Below are 23,495 nucleotides of genomic sequence, written 5' to 3'. Positions count from 1 at the left end.
TTCAGTCGTGTCCGACTCTGTGTGACCCCATAGACGGCAGTCCCCCAAGCTCCCTCTTCCCTGGGATTCTCCAGGCAAGAACATTGGAGTGGGTTGCCATTTCCTTCTCCAGTGCATGAAAGTGAAAAGTGAAAGTGAAGTCGCTCAGTCGTATCCGACTCTCAGTGACCCCATGAACTGCAGCCTACTAGGCTCCTCCATCCATGGGATTTTCCAGGCAAGAGTACTGGAGTGGGGTGCCATTGCCTTCTCTGAATGATACTCTATAGTATGTATGAAATTTGCTGAGAGTAGATCTTAAGTGTTGTTAACATACAGATACATAAAAAGGTAACCCTTTGAGGTGATGGCTGTGTTAATGAGCTTGATTGTAATCATTTCACAAAGTATCAGAATATCACATTGTTGAGTAAAAAGTCTGTTTAAAGTGTACAATTATATCTCAGTAAAGCAGGAAAAATGCAAATCTCAATACCTTTGCAGTGCTACCTCTGAAGGACTTCCCAGCTGGCGCTAGTGGTAAAGAACCTGCCTGCCAACACAGGAGACGTAAGAGACTTGGGTTCAAACCCTGGGTCGGGAAGATCTTCTGGAGGAGGGCATGGCAACCCACTCCAGTATTCTTGCCTGGAGAATCCCACCAACAGAGGAGCCTGGCAGGCTACAGTCCATAGGTCAGAAAGAGTCAGACATGACTGAAGCGACTTAGCACATGCACACACAGACACATACATGCACACGCATGCTACCTCTGAAGTGAATAGGAGAGCTTTGCGGAGTTATCATGATGCCTCATTATAGTAATTGGCTGGCTTTGGGTTAAATATGAGGTCTGATTATCCCAATCTGCCCTCTGGGTTTTTTGCTATTTTATTCAACATTCTTTCATAAACAAGTGTTGTCTAGGTAAACATTTATGCAAGTCAAAACACCAGAACAGATTAAAGCTGGAACCAGGCAGGATGCTGCATCAATGTTTTAGTGGCAGCGAAAAACATCATCTGTTACATTTAATTATTGTAGCTAGTGTGAGTTCTGTTAGTTTGGTAGTGCTTGGAGTTGATTTCCAAATGTATTCGGGACTTTATACAAGTTTTCTGATTCTGCACGCTTAAGGAATATCTTAATAAAAGTAAATTAAGTCAATACTGAGAGTCAGAAATTTTTTCTTTTAAAGAGGGTCCATACTTCAGTCAAGAAACATTAGCTAGCTCATTCAGGGTGTGCAGGGCAGAGTCCTGTGCTCAGCTGGCTCTTTTGGTCTGCTGGACCCTCAGTACACATTCTCTGTCCAGCTCACACACTGGCCAGGGCAGTACTTTTACTGTCCTGGTTTCTCTGGGCATTGGGCGACTGGGTTATTCTGACTGTGTGGAGGGCTTTTTCGATTCTTGTGTGTGTGTGTGTGTGTTTTTTAATTCTTGTGTGTGGTTTTTAGCAGAAAAAGGGAAGCATATTTTTTCTCTTTTGCCACTCAATATACTCCTGCCTTCCATATTGTACTCATCAGATACAGCCATTTCTCTTCTCCCCCTGTTAAATGAGACAGACCATTGTTCTATCAACTGTTACTTCTTTGTCACATTTTTGTGTTAGGAAGTTGACCGTTGGCAGGTTCTCAGCACACACGCGTCCACCCCCACTCCCGTGACGATATCCAGACTTTCTCCAGCCTTTCTTTCCCTGGGCTCTGCGCTCTTTACAGATGACAGTCTGAGTCCTCACGGTTGTCCCCGGAGGTAGGATCAGATAGAGCATCTGAGTGTAAGAATAGAGGCCAGAGTGAGGGAGTCTGAGGAACGCAGTGGGTTACTTATTTTATGTCAGTATTTCTGCTTTCGGCCGACTTCTGCATTTGGACCTATTTTTGTATTTTCCTCAAAGAGTTTGTCAAGTGATAACACTCACCAACTTAATTACTGCAGGATGAAATAAAAGGTATACTGATGTAGCAGTTGAGAAATAAGAACCTTCACTCAAATCTTTTTAGGGTTATTAAGAAAGTGCAGTTTTAACTGTTGATTTTGGTGTGATTTTTTCCCCCCTAAGATTTGGAGCGTATTTAAATTGATCTTAAATTCTGAAACTGAACGATCAAAAGAAACCCCACTAATAATAATTGTCTAAAGTCTATTCAGTTTAGCTGTTTGAAGGTACAAGATTAATATGCCTAAAGCCAGGCTCTGATCATTTCATAGTTTTGTTTTGTTTCTTTTTAAATATTATGAGCTTTGAAGTCAAAAGACCTGGCTTCATTTTATGGGCTGGTTATATAATCTGTCTGATTCTCACTTTCTTCCTCTGAAATGGAGATAATAATACCCACTTCAAAGGAGGATTGTTGAAATTAAGTGAGATCGTGTATGTGAGATACTAAGCATAGTACATGTTGGCAAAACCTAAAAATAAAAAAAAGTGAAAAGCTAAAAACCTATAATGACCTCTTTGCCTTTAAAATATAAAATCTATATTCTTTGATAGTATGTTCTAGACCCTCTATAGTCTGGCCTACAGTGACCTCATTACCAAGTTATTATTTTCCAGCCAGACAGACACTTTCACTCTTCATTTTCCATAAAACTCTCAAACATTTTGACCAAGACCCTCAATAAGAAGTACATTTTACATATGAAACAGAAGTTTCATGAAGCAGTACTTCATCTTGCCACATGAAATACATTCTGTTCCCTATAGAACATGCTGGTCTGACCTGCTAAACTGATATCAGCAGGTTTTCAAACTTGCTGGTTGAAAACTCACAGATTAGGAAGACTCATCTCCATTTCTTGACAGTCTCACCCTCCCCTGATACCCATCTCCCCCCTCCCCACCATGTAATCTTCCCTCATCTTGGCAGCTGGTGGCCTTCTCTGAACTTACCGTTTTTTTCTCAATCTCATTTATGAAATTTACTGCAAATTGGTTTTTAGGTTAATTATTGACTTATCTCTGTGTCTAGATGGCAAATGCTTGGTCCCTGTGGTCATTTATCAGCCTGTGTGTAGCAGGAGTCCTGCCCGTTGCTCTGAGGTTCAGACTCCAAGGTGTTTGTTAAGAAATTGCCTGGTGTCTTGGCTGCTTCAGTCTTTTGGCTGCTTTGCTGACATTCGAAAGCCATTTGGGGTGGACTCGGGAGCAGCAGAAGCTTCTTGCCATGACTACTGCCTTGGATTCCTGTGTCTCTGGAAAAGAATGATACAGGTTGGCATCAGGGTTCCAGCTTCTAAATGGAGATTCTCAATTTCCTGTTTCCTGACATGACTTTGCTAGATCTGAGGTGCCTTTCAGCCCTAGCAGTGTGTGAGCAAAGATCAGTAACAGCCTCCTCTCTGATTAAGCACAGCCTGGTATCTTTAAACCTCAGGCCTTTGCAGCATGGAACAGATAATGATTTTAGCCTATGAGACCTGCATTTATGACATAAGACATTTTTAGATGTTTCCATGTGTAGATACACTGTTCTCTAGATCCTATATTGAGGGGACGGAGGAGCCTGGTGGGCTGCAGTCTGTGGGGTCGCTAGTCGGACACGACTGAGCAACTTCACTTTCACTTTTCACTTTCATGCATTGGAGAAGGAAATGGTAACCCACTCCATTGTTCTTGCCTGGAGAATCCCAGGGACGGGGGAGCCTGGTGGGCTGCCGTCTGTGGGGTCACGCAGAGTCGGACACGACTAAAGCGACTTAGCAGCAGCAGCATACGTAGTATTATTGATGTAGACCCTTTCATCTACCATAAAAAAATATTATATAAACCGTAATAGAGTATTTATATCTTAGCCATGCACCATTATCTCATGTTTGGAGCCCAGTTTTGAGATCCTGACTAATGATGAGATTTAGAGGCATGCAGGACCCATTTTATGTTTACACAGATTATCTACCCAAAGGTCGACCTCATTTAAAGGGACTGATTTAATTCAGGAAAGTTATTTTTCTCTTTTAAATCTAATTTAAGAAGCTTGTCTGAAATCATAATAGATAGCAGAGAACTGTTTGTGCAGCAATATAAACCAGCAGATCTAGACATGGTGACATCTTTCCACAGTGAAATGGACACAGCAGAAATATCTAGGGAATTATAGATTAAAAACAAATTACTTAACATCCAACGAAGCAGTGAAAAGGGAAGTAACACACAGCTAACTGCATAAAAAGCATCTAGTAGAAGTTACTGACGCACAGTTTTTATAATAACTTTGTTTTTTAAGAGGCTGATGGACCCTTAGGTTTTTACAGTAAATCTGTTCATCCATAGGCACGTTTTTCTCGTTTGAGCACCAGGCACTTGTAGGGACTTATGAAGTGAGCTTAGTTAAATTCAGCACTCAGAGAATTTTCACAGAAGCTTCCTTATTTTGATTCTTCCCCATCCAGTCTGCCATTTATCAGAGCTAAGATATATGTCAGAGGAAGCGGGATTTGTCTTAAAAGAGATTTGGAGGAAATCTTCCTTCAATATTTATAGTGCTTGACAAAGTCATGTTCACACGGATGTCAGTATGGAGATGAGAAAGTTAGAATCGGGTGGCTTATTTTACATTACTGGCTGAAAGCCTGTCTGATGGGATTGATGCGAGCACTAATTAATCACCCAGGGTCTCCTCATTCACTAATCACATTGCATGAAACTTCCTTGTTGGCTGAGACTCAAGGGCAAACCATGGGCGTCCAGCCAGCTTATTTTTCATAAGCGTTATGCTACCTTTATAAATTAGTGTGAACCTAATGTGTACTGTCAGCGGTTTACTTCCCCATGGCAACCCTCTCTGGTTAACCAGCTTTAAATGAAATCTTGTATTGAGAATGAGAAGAAGCTTCTTGAAAAACGGTGGGGGTGGGGAAGGAAGGTTTAAAATCTTCTTCATAATCTTTTTTTTTTCCCCACAATATATACATTTCAGTTCCAGTAAAAAATCTGCTAGATTGACCTAACACACAGATGACATGATCATTGCTTTTTGTTGTGAGCCTATATGACCTTTAAGGAAGAGACTTTTTCCATAACATTTTTAATTGCAATAATAATTTGTTCATTGGGTGCATACTATACACAGAACACTTCCCTTAACTCTGATCTTCTCACATCAGTCCTGTGAGGATGCTGTTACTACCACCATTTATGGGTGAGAAAACTGAGAGCTGTCAACTTGTCCAGGGTCACATCTATCTTGGCCAGGGCCCAGACTTGAACGATGGTTTGTCATCAAAGGCCATGCTCATTTGATTGTGTTACTATTCATGGCTCATCTGGTCCCTTTATACTATCCCTTTTAACTTGAGGAAAATGTGGTCTTAGTCTTTAAAAAGTATTCCTATTTCCATATTCAGTTTTTGCATTCATCTGGATTAATAAATCCTTTTAGAAGCATGTTACCTATAGCACATTGTTTTCTGTCTTCAAATCATTTTAATGTCTTGCAGCTTTGGCTCAGAGAACAAAAAAATTGTGGGCATCTTTAAATGAGAGGAAATAGGTACAGCTTATTCACACATCACTTACGCTGTTGTTCATCTTGAAATGGTTCCAGACAATTCCAACAGAAAAGGAAAATTCCAGAGTGCACATACACGGATAGTTTCCAAGGCAGTGCCTGTTGAGAACGCAGTCTTCCATCCTGAAGCTGTGAATGGTTCAGCTACAGCTTGTCCTGTATGTAAATTGATTTCCGAGAGTCTGTGTGTTAAACTCTTCTATGAAAGAACATATAAAAGAGTGATTTGTCAAAACCCACTTCCCCTATTAAAAATACCTAACTAGAGAGACTGGGTTGATATTTAGTGGTTTATATGGGCCCTGTGTTAAGCCAATACTTTCCTCCTTAGTATGCAGTGCTGATGTTCCTGGTTGAAAAGAATCCATTCCATTTCTTTTTATGGTTTCATGAAAAGTTGAAAAGGGGAAAAACTGAGCTGAACATACAGAATAAATAGCTAAATGGTGCCGGCAGCCTGCCCTTTGTTTTCAGATGTTCTCTCTCCCCATCCTTTGTGAGTCATTGAGCCAGTAGGACCTATCAAAGACGCCTCAGTGTATAGAACATTTTATGTGGGGCTTATTTGTCATCCACGGCAAAGGCCTAATTGCCTCCAGGCCTCCTTTCACATGATAATCAATGGATTTGTATCTCCTGGGTGTGCTCTATGTATTCTACATTCATCTCTCAAGATGTCTTAGATTGTGATCAAATATAAAGCATCAGAAAGATGCTGTCAATCCAGTAAAAACATTAAGGGCATTTAAAACATGTACGTGGAAATGTAAAAAGAGCTTGAGATGAAGGTACGTACTATTACTCTTTTTTGTGCATATTTAATTGGATCAAAATTACAACATCTGTGATAGCTATTAAGGCTACATGGCAATTCTAGGGTGTAGCAGGTTTCTCTTAGAACTTAGCATTTCAAAGGCCCACTGGGAGAAAATTGGACTCCTGTTTAATGTGAACTAGTGGTTCTCAAAGGTGACTTCATGGATGCCTTTGTTACTGATGTTATCAATAAGATTTCATTTTATACATCCTGAATTCTAACAAGAGGTCAGTATACTCTGAATATGGTTTCCTGTAGTGGTTTTGCCTAAGTGGGCTGGGAGGAGGCTGTGCAAGTGGGTGATGAGTGGGTGATGGAGGCGGAGAGCGTAGGTACCACCATTCCGATCATTGTATCTATAATGCCTGGAAAATTGGAGTTACATGCCCCTAGTGTTCTTTAATAATTATTTCTAACTAAGACACATGATTACTAAAATTCACCTGAAATATGCAGTTATTTTTTAGAAGAATTTTTAATACTTACAGTTAAATGAGAACATTTTTAAATGAAAGAATTATACATTGACTATAGCAAAAAAAATTCATTCAGTAAGGGAGTCACTTTTCCCCCCAGAAAATGTGTAAATGTCATTATATTTCTCTGAAAAGAAAGGATATATATGTATGTGTGTATTTGATTGTTTTTTTTTTTTTGCTGTGCCTCAAGGCTTCTGGTATCTTAGTTCCTCGACTAGGGATTGAACCCAGGGCCCTGGCAGCGGAAGTGCTGAGTCCTAACCACTGGACTGCCAGGAAATTCCAAAGAAAGGATATTTTATGGAATAAGCAAACATTTTTTTTTTAAAAAAGCATGCTCTGCTATTTGTGTGCTCAGTTGTGTCTGACTCTTTGCAGTCCCCTGGACTGTAGCCCACCAGGCTGCTCTGTCCATGGAATTTTCCAGACAAGAATACTGGAGTGCGTTGCCATTTCCTTCTCCAGGGGATCTTCCCGACTGAGGGATCAAACCTGCATCTCTCGTGTTTTCTGCACTGCAGGTAGATTCTTTACCTCTGTGCCTCCTGGGAAGCCCTTAAAAGGTATAACAAAAATTTAAAACACACAGATACACAGGCATAGGGAGTATTTGTATTAGCTTTTTTTTTTTAAAAAAAGAATACCAGAAATAACTCTGAGTTAATAGCTCCTCTGCCTCCTCAGCTCTGACCGAGCTGACTTCCAACATGGCAGACAAGGGCAAGCCTTGGGCACCAGGGAACAGTCTGTTGGGTGAGGGGAACACCAGCCCTCCTGTAAAACAGTACTACTAAATGTCAAGAGCTGTGAGGGAGCTGAGGTTGTATGCTACCCGCCAGCTAGCAAGTTACCTATCTCAGTGTCATAGATGCTGGCAGAGATGCCAGACTCCTGGGTCAGAGATACAGGACACAATATTAGTAGCCAGTGTATCAACATTCTTCACTCTTTCCCTGAGCCCTGGTTTCCACAGGGTGATGCAGAGCAGGCTAGCTGACACCTGTGCACATAATGAGCTGTGTTATAGGCTGGGAGCCCTGAATTGAGGGAACTCAAAACTTTTATAATGGGTTGCAAGTCTGCTGCAGCCTTTGCAACGTTTCTGGGAACACTGTCTCCGTCTTCTAAGGCTGTCTGCTATACACATCTCTTGAAAAGATAGTCTGTCACAAATGACTCACTTGTAATGCCAATCGATTCATAAGGAGTGCAGAAACTCAAGAAAATGATCTGCCAACATAAAATACTCTGGAAACAGACCCCAAATAAGCACAGATCCCATGAACAGCTCCTGTGCACTGACGTTTAAGGGCTGCATATGTTCCGACGACACAGCCAGTGGCAACAGCATGTGTCTCACTATAATTTTATCGGATGGGTGAAATGTGATATTTTAATTATATCCGGTATCCTTTTCAAAACGTCTTCCCTTCCCTCGTGTTGGTCACTGCAGTCCTATGTATCTAGAGCAGGAGTTGTTATTCTCCATCTATACTTGAGGAGACGGTTGTCCAGTGACTTGCCCAAATTCACACGCTAGTATGAAACCTGGGGTTTCCTGACACCCAGTCTGTTGGTCTTTGAGACCCATTGCCTAACTCTTTCCCTTTTGTATTTTACAAAGGCAGAGGCCATTACGGAGGTGAGCCCAGGCCAGTCCCAAGTTCCTTTGTGGTGGCCGCTGTCTCTCTCAGCTCATCTTGGGTCTTGCTCAGGCATCCTGCTGGGAATGTCTGGTGGTGGTGCCCATGGCCTCCAAGGCCAGGGACGAGTCTGAAATAAGGGAAGTGATTGTGTTGAATGTTTTCTTGTTGTTCTACGTTTTATTTCCAGTTTAGTTGAACACAAGCAGTCTCCACTGTGTCAGCTCTTTTGCTTAGCAGAGCAGACCTATTCTGCTTCCTAGTGGCTCAGATGGAAAAGAATCCACCTGCAATGCAGGAGACCTGGGTTTGATCCCTGGGTTGGGAAGATCCCCTGGAGAAGGAAATGGCAACCCACTCCAGTACTCTTGCCCAGAGAATCCCATGGACAGAGGAGCCTGGCGGGCTACAGTCCATGGGGTCACAAGAGTCGGACATGACTGACTCTTCACTTCAACATTTAATCACAAGTGGCAGACTTTTTATCTTTGCTTTTGGGGGCAGCTGTCTCTCTTGGTCTCCTGCCACCCCTCTGTCTACCTCTGTGATCCCCCCCTCCAGTTCCCTCTGTGCACTTCACCATGAATCTCACTGTCCTCTGGGATGATGCCGCGGCCCTCTTCTCTACAGACTCTTTACGTGGCCTTAACAATAACCACAGGAACAATTACTCATTGAGCATGTCCTGCGTGCCAGGCCCTTTTCAAAGCACATTACGTGCATTATTGCTTCCAGTCTCCCTCAGTGGCTCTTTGAGACGGATACTGCTGTCTCCACATTTGGAGAGGAAGAAATAGAGAACTGAGAGGGTCAGCTGTTTGTCCGAGGTCACACTGTAAGTGATGGAGCTGGATTTCTCACCTGAGTGTGCACTCTGGCCTCCTGGCCCTCATGTGACTATGCCAGGACACCTTAACTTGCATATCTGAGTCCATCTGAGTGGTAACGTGTCTGAAACTGATTTCACAAATGTATGTTTCTCCTAAAATCTTCTCCCTCACTCACATTCCTAACTTTGAGAAGGACAGTAGGCTATTAAGTTGCTTCAGCTAAAATCCTGGGAATTTTCATAGATTCCTCTTTCTTCCTCATCTCCCACCACTAATTCACTCATTCATTCAACAAATGTTTATTTAAGACCTACTGTGAATCACACATTGTTCTAAGTTTAGGGGGTACAGAAGGAGCTGGAAGAATCTCTGCTTCCATGGAGCAGTGTTTTCGTGGAAATCAGTATCCTCATTTTATGGATTTGGAAACTGAGGAATAGAGAGATTGAGTGACTTGCCCATATTGTCACGTATTTAGGGTGGAAACGAAGCGTTCTTGTTGAGAAAACCGTGATCTTGACCTTATACCCCATGCTTCCTGTCACCATGTCCTGCAGAATCTCCTCCTTCATCTTCTGTCTTCATCTTACTGCCACTGCCTCTGCCTTTCTAGGCTCGTGTCACTGTCACCAGAATTACTGCAGGAACCTCCTTACTCATCTCACCCGCAGTCTCACGTCCCTTCTTTTTATTATCTGTACTGTACTGGAATGATTTTTCCAAAATGCAGTCTGATCTTGTCACCATCTCATCAAAAATCCTTGGTTGGCTTCAAGTAGCTTGGTGGTGCCTTGGTCCCCAGGACACACACAGCCTACTTAGCAATGTCAGCCTTCACCGGGTACCACAGTTAGCTGGAGTGCTGGTTAAGACAGGGCTTGCAGGGCCCCATCCCCAGAGTTGCTGAGGAGGTAGGCCTGGGACCCCCTGAGAATCTGCATTTTTCCATTAGTCTGTGGAGCAGGACCCACACTGGGAGTCGCTGCTGGCCCGGGGCCTGGCCTGATGTCTCCGCTCCAGCCCAGGCAGCGTTTCTGGTTTCCTGAGAGACAGGCTGTTTCAGGCTTTGTTCCTTTTGCACGCACTGCTTCCTCTGCAGGAGACACTTCCTTTCTCCTTTCCTGTCACTTCCTAGGAAGCTTCCTCTGAGCCCCTGCCCCCACCCCGCCCCGCAGGGAGCCCAGGGCCTCCCCTCTGTCTCTGTGGCTCTGCATCTCCGGGCAGGTGCCACGCCATTCCCTGTGCTTGAGTCTTGGTTTTATTTACCTGTTCCCACTTTCCGCCCCTCGACAGCTAGCTCTTTAAGAGACCAACTGTTATGCTTGTGACCTTCCTGTCCCTGGCCTCTAGCATAGTGCCCTGGTGTATATAGAAACTATGTATTTATTGAGGGAATTGAAATACATAGTCCTACTTGTGCTTTTAAAAAAGAGTAATCCTATTTTAATTTTTCTCTGCATTTACCATTAAGCCTTGCCTCAGATGTTTCTTTAAAACTTTACGATGTTTCAATACAAAAACAGTGTACATGTGAGAGTCTTAAACTTTTGAAGCTGCCGTTCGCTGGAGCTGCACTGCTTGGCTGTTTAATGCAAACAGGAGCTTATTTCCACAAGGCTGATGTTTGTCTGCAGATAGCTTACTGCTCATACTTGTCATGTGAAATTCTTGAGTCCTTCAGTCCTCCTCAGCTTTCAGAACATCTGTGTGGTCTCTTCTTAGCCTTGGTTTTTATCTTATCAGAGAAGTATAGATGGAGTATCCAGGCAGTATAAGCCTGGCTTTGACTGATACAAAGATCAGTGGTCTGTAAACTTGCAGCCTCCGTGATTCCATCCAGAACTGCACGATCCCCTGTGTTCCTTTCTGTGTGCGTGCATTGCCTGAGAGAGTTCCTAGAGGAATATGGGCTATACGGCCTGCAGGCCCTCCCTGCCTTCCTCTCCCTGCCCATCTCGGATTACTGAGAAACTGAAATTGCACTAGTTTTTGCCAAAATGTTAAGCTCCAAACTCTTAACAAAGGAATTTGTGAATGAGAATGTCCCTGGATTGTAGACATTTCTTCAAGAGGTGCTCTGGCTGTCTCCTGGTGGAGTTCAAAGGCAGAGAGAGCCCTGCCCTCCTCTCTGGGAAAACAGGAGGAGAAAACACAGATCTATAATGCTTGGGAACCACGTCTCTGCCTGGGAACCGTTTCTGGGGTTCTGGCTGTGTCATTCTGCTTCCAAAATTCAATCAGCAAGCAGAAGGCAGCCCTTTCTCTGAGGAAGAACATGGCTGAATCACGTGTAGCTTCTCACATTAGGTCACAACAGCTTTCCCGGTAGTTCAGAGCCACCAGAGTCTGTCCTCAGCTATTGGGAAAAGCACCCTCCACCACATCATTGTTAGTCTCTGGAGCCCCATCGTGCTCATGCCTGTCCCACACACTTAACTGTTTATAGCAAGCTTGTCACAGACTAAGTGCGAGGGAAACTGGTCTCTTACTTCTGTCTTAGGACCCTCTTGGTAGCAAGTAACAGGAAGCTCCCAAAGTAACTTGAGTCAGGATGGGAGGAGGAGATGTACAGTAGGGACCCAGGGGCATCGCGTGGAACTCAGGATCAGGACGTGTGGCCGGGGTGCTGGGGATGAGGAGTGGAGAGTGGGCAGTAACAGAAGTCCCCCTTTTCTGTTTCTGTATCTGCATGCTCCCTCCAAGGCAGCCCGGTCTCTTCCAGCCTAAGGGAGACTGAAGCTGATAAAAATCACCATGTCCAACACTCGATTTCTGGGCAAGAGAGACTCTGGTCTCGTATTGAATAAATGGCTCTTTCTGAGATGCAGGCCTACTGCAGTCTGCTGTTCAGTCTACAGAGGGTGGAGAGGGGCTGGGCTCTCCTTTGCGTACATGACTGCAGGGGCCCACCCTTGAGGGGGGTGGCCAGTTTTCATAAAAGGGGGGTGTAGATGGAGATGTTGCCCCAGTCAATATTACTTATAATTATTTTAGATTTTTTTTTTTAATGTAGACCTTTTTGAAAGTCTTTTTTTGGATGTTACTTCTGTTTTATGTTTTGGTTTTTCGGCCATGCGACATATAGGGTCTTAACCTCCTGACCAGCTTTTGAACCCATACCCTCTGCATTGGAAGGCAAAGTCCCAACCTCTGGACTGCCAGAAAAGTCCCGATATTGGTTATAATTTATATTCCACATTCTTCCCCAAAGATTCCGTTTTTAAGAATGGATATAAAGGAACCAAAACAAATCATGAAGGGTATAAGGTAAAAGTGAAGAGTGATAAGGTTAGGGGGAAGGACAATGCACTGAGAAGCCCTGATGGGGAGAAACTTACTATCATGTGGGGTTTCAGAATTAGCAGGTTTTGAAGTTCTGACGCCAGTGACTCTCAGTATTCAAGAACGAGACTGACAAGACAAGAAAGAGGAAAGACTCGAGGTTAAACTCGGTCTCGGTATCCTGACTGGAGTGTGTTTCTTGTAAACGCGCAGGGGTACTTGTAGACGCTGTTCCTGGAAGGAGCCTCCCGCCTGCGCAGGGGAAGGAGATGATTCATTGGAGGCAGGTGTTCCTGCCCCTTAAATAGCACATGCCGTCCAGTTAATACAGCCCCCATCACTCCCAGAGTCTGACCTCGGGCCATGTGGCAACTTTTCAGCCCTGTGTGTGTAAATGTCAGGTAAGGGTCCACGTGTGAGAGGAGCAGCAGCTGAGAAGAGAGGGGCCGCTGGTCCCTGAACGAGGATGCTTCCTCATCCTTGGAGGAGGCAAGACTGCACCCAGAGGGAGCAGGAGTCATCCTGACCTGGCCTAGGTCTGGGGAGAGGCTGCTGCAGCTGAGAAAGGACTGAGGATGGGGAGGGAACAGACATGTAGGAAGTGCCAACTATTCTAGGCATGTCAGTCGAGTTCTGAGTCACCCAGTCCTTACGCTGTCACATTGACCCTGAAGTTGCTCTCTTTCCTCAGGGGCCCTTAGTATCTCTGTTTGACACATTAGGACCAGGGGGCTCTGGGAAATCAGGAAACCCTCCCGTGGTTCCTTCTGTCTCCAGGAGAAACCAGTCACCGCCATGGCCTTCAGAAACCAACCAGTGTGGCCCCTGTTCCTCCATTAAACCTGGACACCTTAGCTTAGGCCCTTAGCCAGGCTGCTGCTTTGCCTGGAACTCGGTTCCCTGACACCTACCAGCCAGCACCTTCACGTCCCTCGTGTCTTTGCTTACGTGACTGTCTTGGTGGAGACTTGCTCTGTCCGCCCCATTTCAGCGTCACAGCAGCTCACCCCTCCCTGGACCACACCTCACTCCCCCATGCTGCTCTCTTTTCCCTCAGTGTCTCTCGTCTTCTACAGCTGTACGTGATCTAACTCACATATGCTTCTTTTTAGTGTCTTTCGTTCCCCACATGGCCTGATGAGAATGTCAGCTGCAAGAGCAGGCACATTTGTCTGTTTCGCTTCCCAGTGATAATTATCCAGGGCCCCTAGAGGGCTACCTGGCTCATAGCAGATGCTCAGTAAATGTGTGCTGAACAAACAAGGAGCCTTTCCGAGGTCACGAAACCACAAGCCCAGCCAGAGCTGGGCTTCTTCCGGCTGCCTGTGTTCGGGCTGCATGAGGAGGCCACGAGGGCGAAGTGAAGTGAGAGGTTGACCCTGGCTCAGATGGGAAATATCCTGTTTACAAGTCTGTACTTGATCTGCCATGCCATCTTATCATAAGGATTCTGGACACTTTGTACAAACTGGGACATGGGGACCCAGTGGCAAAATTGGGATTGCCTTTCTGCGTATTGAATTTTCCACTAACCCGTGTTTATACTCTTCTGACATGGCAAGAATTCTGCCCAGAGGTGTTTTACTCCTGCATCAGCCCATGTTTGATAGAGACGATATAGATTTTGTTAACAGAAGTATTTAGCACACTTGTGTGGACTGCTCCGCTCATCCACCCCGCCAGACCTGGAGTCTGGGTCAGACTTAGGTGTCAGAAAAACATCTTCATAAAACATACACGTACTCCAGGAAAATACACCTCTTCTTTCCCTTTCCTCTCTTCTGTGCCAAAGGTTTTAAAATGCATCTCTCCTGTTTATTCAGGCACAGCTTATGATTTTTAAAAACAACGTCATCAGAATGATTAAGGAATAAAAGTTCTTTCCATTGTTATTTAGGATGATATTTTCCAGGTTCCAGTTAGGTGAGAAAATTGACCTGATTTTTATTTTCCCCTACTGTGTTTACCTTGCTGCATTGTTATTTCGAGTCTGTTCATAGGGTGCCAGACAGATGTCATTGTTGTTGTTTTTTAAGCAAAGAGGATCAAAAATGTCCATTTAAGAACTGCCTGTGGGGGGATAAAAAAGAATTGCCTGTGAACTTTAACATACAGATATGCATAACTGCTTCCTTTTGTGAGTAAAAGTTGTAGGAGGTGGTGGACATGTATACAGGTTTTAAATAATTTATTTTTTAAAAGTATGCAAGCTGAAACTTGCTTCAAAGAGAATTCAGAGAGCAGCCAAAATACCCATGAAAGAAAGCTGTCCTTCAGAAATGCTGCTACATCTCAAGCTAGTTATGAAATTGACACCCGAGCGTTATTTCTGTCAGAGAGGACATAAGATGGATTTAGAGGACCCATAGTCTCCATTTAAAAGATGTCAGAAACACAGGCATTATCCTTAATATTATACTTCCCTCTCCTTCAGCCTTAACCCCACGCCATCCTGTGACCATATCCAGGCATCTCTGAAGATATCAGTTTTATTTCTAAATGCTCTCGATTCCATGTGCTTCTTCAGTACATTTCAGTCCAGGATGCAGTTGGGTCTTATCTGCATGACCAAAGCTCGCTCCTCCTAGCTGCTGTGCATCTACTCTGAACTCTCAACTCATCTTTTCTGCAACTCGGGTCATTTTCCCAAAGACCAAATCTGATAAAAACCTGCTTTCTCACCCCATCTCAGCCAAGTACGTACATACAGCCCTGAATGTCTTCCTGTCACTCTTAGGGTGATGACTGGATTCCTTAAGGTGACGTACGAGACCCTGAGTAGGCTGGTCCTACTCATCTCTCATTGCACGCCTGCCATACCTCCCTGCTTCCCCCATTGTTTGTGCACCTGTCATACCGGTCACCTGTAGACCCTTTACTTGCTGTGCTTCTCTCACCCCAGGGCCTTTGCACATTCTCTTCCCTCTACCTGAATCACTCTGCCTTCTTTTCTATCCCAGTTAATGTCTTCTCATCTTGCAGACCTCAGTTCCTACGTCGCTTACTTAGGGAAGCCTTCCTGGACTGGCTTCCCCGGTGGTTCAGCAGTAAAGAATCCACCTGCCAGTACAGGAGATGTGGGTTCAGTCCCTGGGTTGGGAAGATCCCCTGGAGGAGGAAATGGCAACCCACTCCAGTATTCTTACCTGGAAAATTCCATGGACAGAGGAGCCTGGGGGGCTGCCATCTGGGATCATGAAGAGCCAGACACGAGTGAGCATACACGCACTTTCTGGACTACTATTCTCGGTCACATGTCCCTCTTATCATTTGTATTGGTCTTATGTTCTTCTCCTTTAGAGCACCGTCAAGGGTGATTTTGTCTTTTACACATTATTTGGTAAAGATGTATCTTTCTATCTAGACTTTAAGATCTCTGGAAACAGGGACTATGTCTGTTTTCTTACCTACATTTATCACAAGATAAAAGCAGTGCCTAGCACAAAGCAGGAACTTGAAAAATGTTTGTTGAAGGTTGTAGATAGATGAGTGAATGGCTTCTTGAAGCATCCGTTGTTGTACCAAGTAGCATAATGGAACATTGGTCCATTTCTGATATGTTGGGAGCTCAGCAAGGACAAAAACAACAGATGGAGGAAGAGGAAAGGGGGCAGGTGTGACCTTCCTGGCAGAGAAGCCCCATCGTCCTAGTCACATCACAGGGCCACTGTCCTCTCCAGCTTTTCTTGAGGATCAGCTCTGCTGGCTGTTGTTCTGCAAAGCCTGGTGGGCTTCCATCCACACGCTCCTCTCTGTTTCTACCCACGTGCTGTTCTCATTCCTAGTCAGGAAAACATGCTTTGCTTTGAATACCTAGAAATTAAAGAAGTACTTTTGAGTCTTAAAACATGAGTTTCAGTATAATTCTCCATCCTTTGTTTGGCTGAACAGACATTTTATGCACCTCAGCAAAGTATACTACTATAATAGTCTGGAGCTTGGACCGAGGAGTCAAGTTGCCTGAGCAGCCCAGCTCAGGCCCCTGTGTAATCTTGGGAGACTTACTCCATGTGTCCAAGTCTCAGTTTCCTTATCTATGAAATGGGGATAATATTTCTACTGCATGGTATTATCGTGGTATACTTTAGAACAGCATTGTCCAATAGTAATATAGTGCAAGCCACATATATAATTTAAATTAAATGTTCCACTAGCTATATTTTTAAAAAAATCTATTAAGTAAGCTTCATGGATACATTATACAGCACAGGGAAATATAGCCATGATTTTGTAACTTTAAACTGAGTATAATCTGTAAAAATATTGAATCACTATGTGGTATACCTGAAACTCATATGATCTTATAAATCAACTACTTCAGTAAATAGTAAAATAAGTGAAATTAATTTTTAAAATATTTAACCCAATATAGCTGAAGTATTATCATTTCAACGTGTAATCAAAAATAAAACAGCTGTAAAAAAAAAAGTCATAAAAAAGAATGAAATAATGCCATCTGCAGCAACATGGATGGGCCTAGAGATTGTCGTACTGAGTGAAGTAAGTCAGACAAATGTCACGTGATATCACTTTTATGTGGAATCTAAAGAAATGATACAAATAAACTCACATACAAAACAGAGACTCACAGAAGTAGAAAACAAACTTATGGTTACAAGAAAGGAAAGGTGGGGGTGAATAAATTAGGAATTTGAGATTAATAGATACGTACTACATACTTAAAATAGATAACAAGGATGTATCATATAACACAGGGAACTACAACATCTTAAATAACTTATAATGGAAAAGAATCTGAAAAAGAATAGATATATTGATATATATGTATTACTGAATCACATTACTGTATGCCTGAAACTAAGACAACACTGTAAATCATCTATACTCCAATTAAAAATAAATACGCAGCTGTTAATGAGAACTTTTACATTCTTCAGAATGTTAAGTCTTTTAAATCCAGAGTATATTTTACACCTCCTAGCACATCTCACTTTGAACTAACCATGTTTCAAGTGCCCGGTGGCTGGGAGCCTGCTGTGTTAGGCACTGCTGTTTTAACTCATTCATATAAAACACAGTACTTAGTATGGTGCTTAGTTCATAATTAGCATTTGGCAAATGTTGGCAAAATTAATATTCATTTTAAAACATCAAAGTTGGATAGACAAACATTTGCCTGTGTGTTTGCATACATTGCCACATGGGAGGATGCCTCAGATCTGGTCTTGTTTCTATTTCAAAGGAATAAAGAATTGACTTTAATGTTCTCATTTGTTCCCTGTAAAGTGGCCTTTGGGTTTCAGAACAAGGTCAATTTGGGGGTTTATGGTCGCCTTTTCTTCTGGAGGTGGGAAGGGGGAAACTCGGTGTGCTTCAAGTGCTGCGTGCCTGTGTCTGTTTTTTGGCTCTTCTCTGTTTAATTGTTGGAGCTGGAACAACTTGATTTTAAAAGAAAGCATATGGGCTGAGAGTCATTGGGAGGATGTTGGCTGATGATGGAGCCGTAGAGCTATGTACGGGCTGAGGTCCCGGCCCCGCACCACTCGCTTAGCAATTGAGTGCTTTCCTGGATTTCAGATTCGGTGTCTTTCTCCAAATCCTCAAACCTTGTTTGGGAGGTCACAGTTAAGGCAGGAAATATTGGAGCAAAATTGTAAAGGAAATTGTCTTTCAGTCTTCTTCAGATCCTGATTTTTTTTTCTCTTTTCTTTGTCAAAAATGTTGTTTCCAATCTGTTTATATGATTTGGGAAAGAAAACGATTTTTCAAAGTGACAAATAATCTCTGTGTTCCCAAGAAAAAGATTATTCAAAGAGGAGAAAGTTGACCCACCACTGAATTTGTTTTCTATGTTACTCCGTTGCTGTCACCAGCCTGGGGAATGTCTGTTCTATAGCCTGTTCTTTATGTGAAGGCAAAGTTCTCATCTCTTTTTACCCTCTCAACTTCCCATTGCTTCCTTGGGCGGGTACATATGATATCCTCATCATATCCCATATACTTCTAATCTGAATGTATCAACTTTCTGTCCCACAGAGGAAAATGGGGACTTATCACTACTGGTAAGAACACGAATGTTGCTGTTACATTCATGTTGGTCCAAATCTCTGCTTCTCCACTCAGAAGCTGTGTGCCTCTGAGCAAATTAATCTTTCTCAAAATGGAGTTAATAATAATGCCTCCTTCAGAATAAATAGTTGCGATGCTTAAGAGAGACATGGCATACAGAAGGCACTAGCACAGTGCCTGACACGTAATAAAGAGAAGGTAATGTTAGCAGTGAGGCAGGGGACCTCAGCGATGACCTGTCTGCCCTCCTCAGCAAGACGGACAGCAGGTCATGGTGTCCTCTGTCACAGCATCCCACCATTGCTCGGGGTGACACTGTGATTCACTGCATCAGGGGAGTGACCTGCCTTTGTCCGCAAAGGGCTTTAACATGAGAAAGTCTCAGACTTCCCTGGGCTGAGTTTGATGTCAATAAGGATGTAGGTCTAATGGTCTCCCATGTGTGCAGTCGTCTCTGTTACCCTACTGGTCTGGGACCTGTGAAAATGAGAGTGACATGCTGAGTGGCATTATTTTTGTACTGTAGAGACCCAGAAACATTTTGAGTCATTTGAGAGGCTGGTGCATTTGTGGCTTCCGATAGGAACTGTAAAGTGAAATAACATTCTGGTCAGGGCAGTAGAGAGGCTAAGCATACTGGTTTTTTGTTGGCATGCTGAAAATACATTTTTCTAAATGTTCTCAGACTTCCGTGACCAAGGGTAGCTTGGAAGAAAGGGGTCCTTCGGTTTTGCTCCATCGAGGCCACAGTGCCGAACTTTTCTGTGTAGGAACTCAGAGTGCATCAAGTGCTGTGTCACTGCAGTGTCAGATAATTGTCTAGGGCTTGGGAAGTTCTGCTTGTAAAAACACCACCACCTTTTCCGAGCAGTCACTCCTCTGTATTATTTCCCGTTCGCTCTTTTCCCTCTGCTTCTGCTGTTTTCCCAGCCCCTTTTTGGATTTGTTAGTCATTGCCTACAAAGTGTCTGTAGCTCCCCGCTGCGAATGGCACAGACCTCGCCAGGTGGACCCTTCTCAGATTTCCCTGAAACTGGAGAGAGTAACCACCCTTACTCTCATCTTCTCCACGGCTCCCTCTCAGTGGACAGCTTCCCTGACGTTTAACTTGATCAAGATGTTAGTAAAATAAACAGCATGCGCCACGGCCCTCAGTCTCAACCTGCCCACCCTCTTTTCACCTCACTGTTTGGAGAGGAAACTCAGAGTTGCTGTGGATAATAAAGATGAGGACTAAGATGTGTCTTTCCTTGTGGCCAGTTACAGCCAGTCCTGATCACTGAGCTCTGAGCCGTGTGCCACGTGTTTCCAAACCTGTGGAACTCTGGTTATAAGACACACTATTATTTGAGGTACAGTCAAGGGGGGTAAAAAAGCAATTAAACTGAGATACCATCATTTTTAAGACACATCCCAATTTCAGAGACGTTAAAGTGTGCTGGAAAAAACGTGTCTCTTAAAGGAGATGGAATGCTGTGAGAACTGATTCAAATGGACTATCCTCCTGGTTACTGTTGCTCCCCTCTCTAGCCCCATACTCAATGCAGCTGATGGATGGCTGAGTCTGTGTATTTTTAGTTCAACCTTGCATGTTATTTGTGTGCTCTGTGTTATGCGTGAAGTTATAGCACTGAGTTTAGGCCAAGTCATGGAAGCCCTTTCAACTACAATGTAAGTATTATAAGTTTCTGACAAAGATTCCAGGTGTTTTGTTTGGGTCATCCTGGACTTGATAAGGGTCCTGTTCCCTTTAGAAGGGGTGATAAAGAGTTGACTGAGGGATACTGGGGGTTTCTGCAGGCCCTCCCTGCTGCAGCCCATTCTTAATGGCATGATGGCAAGGAGAAAATCTCCAACTCTGCTAAATTCATGCCCCTAGTTATCCATTTTCTAGTGAACATCATGCTTAGGTTTATGGCATACTCACTGCTTCCTCTCCAGTCCAGAAAGGCAGCATCAGACATTATTGATGACTTTAATTTTATTCAAGATTTTACCTAATTATTATTCTTTATAATCTGAATGACTTCTAAGCAAGTGCTGTTCTTAATGTGGTAATAATTTTATCAAGGGGATGGTAGTATTTCTTTTCCTGTTGAAGACTGTTAGATTTTAGAGAAAACTTTCTCAGCAGATAAAGTAACCAAAACAAAAGTGATTGAAACTTTGTACTAGTGAAAATATGGCATTTACTCTCATACTTACATCACTTTCTCGCTTTCTTTCAGTTTTTGGGAATAGCATTTCTTGGAATCGGACTCTGGGCGTGGAATGAAAAAGTAAGTAAAACATCATTAAAATCACACATTTTGTTTGTAAGAAGCTGCACGTTATATGTTGTCTCTTTTTCCTCTTTGATGACTGCCAAGTGTATGGAAACATGGCTCTTTAACGAAAAAGTACCCCTGAAAAATAATGTCACAGTTCAAAGATTGAAGAATGGAGCCTAAATTGATCATTGCACAAAAATAATTACAGAAGTAACAACACACGTGCATAACACAGAATGTGTTATTGGAATTTTATCAGTTAGCCGGAGAGACATGTTCCCATGGAACATGGGAACACTCTGGCACAAGAATTTCAGTAATGCATATAAATAATACTAACAATACTAAATAAGCACCTGGAGCCTTTTTTTCTCTTTTATTTTTTAAAAAACCCTTTGGAAGATTATTCAAGCCGTGAAGATTATATTTGAGTGTGAACATTATATGCTAAGCTATTAGCATGTGGTACGTATGGAAGAAACTAGATACAATTTGTGTTTGAAAATCAGATAAACTTATCAGTGTTGCTAAGAGTGTGAACACTTGTGTGCTGATTGGAAATGTTAAGGAATATCCAAACTGTGTCATCAAATATCACACAGTAAAAAAATAAATCTGGATCTATGGAGAAGGCTATATGAAGACACAATGTTCTGGGTGGTTTATTATGTAAACAACACCCTCACAACAACACTGCCCTGTGTCCATTCCTCCACTTCCCTTCCTATCCATACCTTTGAAGTTTTTTTCTGCAGCTTCTCCTTCTGACGCCAAGCAGTGGAATTCAAAAATAAATACTCTTTTTTCCTTCCTTCTTTGGACATGAGATCATTGGCAGCATTTTATCTGTTCTGGTATTTGGCTACACAGTAAAGCTTTATCATCTCCCACCTATGAGAGTGAGGGCGTGCATGGATTGGTTAAAAGTTGTAAACTAAGACGTTTAGCTGAAATTTTCCCAGAAGACCATTCTCTTATCACATTGACATTTCACCCTCTGAACTTGACCAAGGCCTGAAGTCAGGCATTCCTTTGAAGTGGTCTGTGTATTAGGAAAGGAGAGAAGAACTAAGAAAGTCCAGCAAACAAAAGCCCTTCAGCTGCAAGAAGGCATTTCCACAAGTAAAACAATGTTTAGATAGATTGTATCCAGTAAAACTCAAAGTAAATCCCGAGTTTTGAAATTGAACTGCCATCTGTTTATTTTCAGAATACTTGTACAGATTGTGAAATGTTTATGGAAAATGAACCACCTTCCAGCAACCTTATGAGGAAGGGTGGTGACTGTACATCAAGGGAAACAAATTAAGTTCCCAAAACAGAATTTTATCTCCAGAAACTTTTCTGTTGAATAACTGACCTTCTTTTGGATTATGATCAGCTTCTGTGTCGATCCCTTTATAAGCCTGGAGGTTTGTACTGGTGGAATCTCAGAAATTCCACTTTTAGAAGCCCTCTGTTTGGTTCAGGGCCAGATCATATAGCTTTGTATAACTCTCCTTTAATCAGTCCATTTCTATCTGCTCTGAAAAGATGCTGGAGGGCATTATATGAACTAATTATCTGTTCTAGCAATAAACAGACAATATGTTGTTTTGAAGGTTTTTCTCTTTGTGAAATATAATTATCCTTTTGTCTCATCAGTCGCCCCAATGTCTCTTCTTTGATTAAATCACAAAATTCTAAAACCGACAGTATCATACAAACATCAGAGCAAGGGGATGATGTGGTCTCTGCTGCTGCTGCTGCTGCTGCTGCTAAGTTGCTTTAGTCGTGTCTGACTCTCTGCGACCCCATGGACAGCAGCCCACCAGGCTCCCCTGTCCCTGGGATTCTCCAGGCAAGAATGCTGGAGTGGGTTGCCATTTCCTTCTCCAATGCATGAAAGTGAAAAGTGAAAGTGAAGTCGCTCAGTCGTGTCCAACTCCCAGCGACCCCATGGACTGCAGCCTACCAGGCTCCTCCGTCCATGGGATTTTCCAGGCAAGAGTACTGGAGTGGGGTGCCATTGCCTTCTCCGGATGTGGTCTCTAGGGAGGGATGAAATAGCAGTTCCCTCCTTTTTCAGGGCTGGTATCAGCAAAGGGAAGGCTTCTCTGCAGAGCTGGAGTTACTTGGCCAGGGTTGCCCAGCTACTGTGTAGCAGAACTCTGTGAGCTGGGACTACGCAGAGGTAGCGGAGGACAAAGGACATGTAACAGCTCAGTATGGTGCATACTGGCCGTATGTTTGGGCCCTGAGTTGGGGGTGAGGATGCAGCAGCAAATGATGCTGAGTCCCTGTCCCATAGGGCTTGTTTTTAGTGGGGGCACCAGCAGTAAGCAGTTAACTAGCCAGGAACATGTGTGCAGGTGTGGATGAGTGCTGAGAAACGCAAGGTACAGAGTAAGGGCTACTTAAAGAGTGGTGGGGAAGAGGTCTCTCTTACTTTTTATTTCTTTTTGGCTGTGTTACGTCTTTGTCGCTGTGCGGGCTTTTCTCTAGCTGTAGTGAGCGGGGGCCACTCTCCAGTTGCAGTGCCATGGCTTCTCTTGTGGAGCACAGGCTCTAGGGTGCATGGGCTGCAGAAGTTGCAGCTCATGGGCTTCGTAGTTACGGCGCCTGGGCTTTAGAGCGCAGCCTCCGTAGTTGTGGTGCGTGGATTTAG

General features: G+C 43.3%; 1 protein-coding gene across 7 annotated transcripts in view; it reads left to right on the top strand.

Moving 5' to 3' along the window:
* TSPAN5 (tetraspanin 5) overlaps positions 1-23,495 on the top strand; it is a 335,779-nt gene that overhangs the window by 282,103 nt on the left and 30,181 nt on the right. For all 7 annotated transcript variants that reach the window (XR_015165696.1, XM_086406686.1, XM_086406689.1 and 4 more), the window contains one exon: positions 20,807-20,857. Coding sequence is in view for 4 of the 7 variants with exons in the window: in XM_086406686.1 (XP_086262812.1) it covers positions 20,807-20,857 (51 nt within the window). In the remaining 3 variants the exon portion in view is untranslated. The remainder of the gene's footprint in view (positions 1-20,806; positions 20,858-23,495) is intronic.

Source organism: Bos grunniens, chromosome 6 (genome assembly GCF_055505025.1).
Source record: "Bos grunniens cultivar Pamir isolate PY7600 chromosome 6, Bosgru_T2T1.0, whole genome shotgun sequence".
In the NCBI taxonomy this organism is placed as follows: Eukaryota; Metazoa; Chordata; class Mammalia; order Artiodactyla; family Bovidae; genus Bos; species Bos grunniens.
The sequence above is the reverse complement of the archived record's forward strand: the minus strand, read 5'-3'. Positions and strand labels throughout refer to the sequence as shown.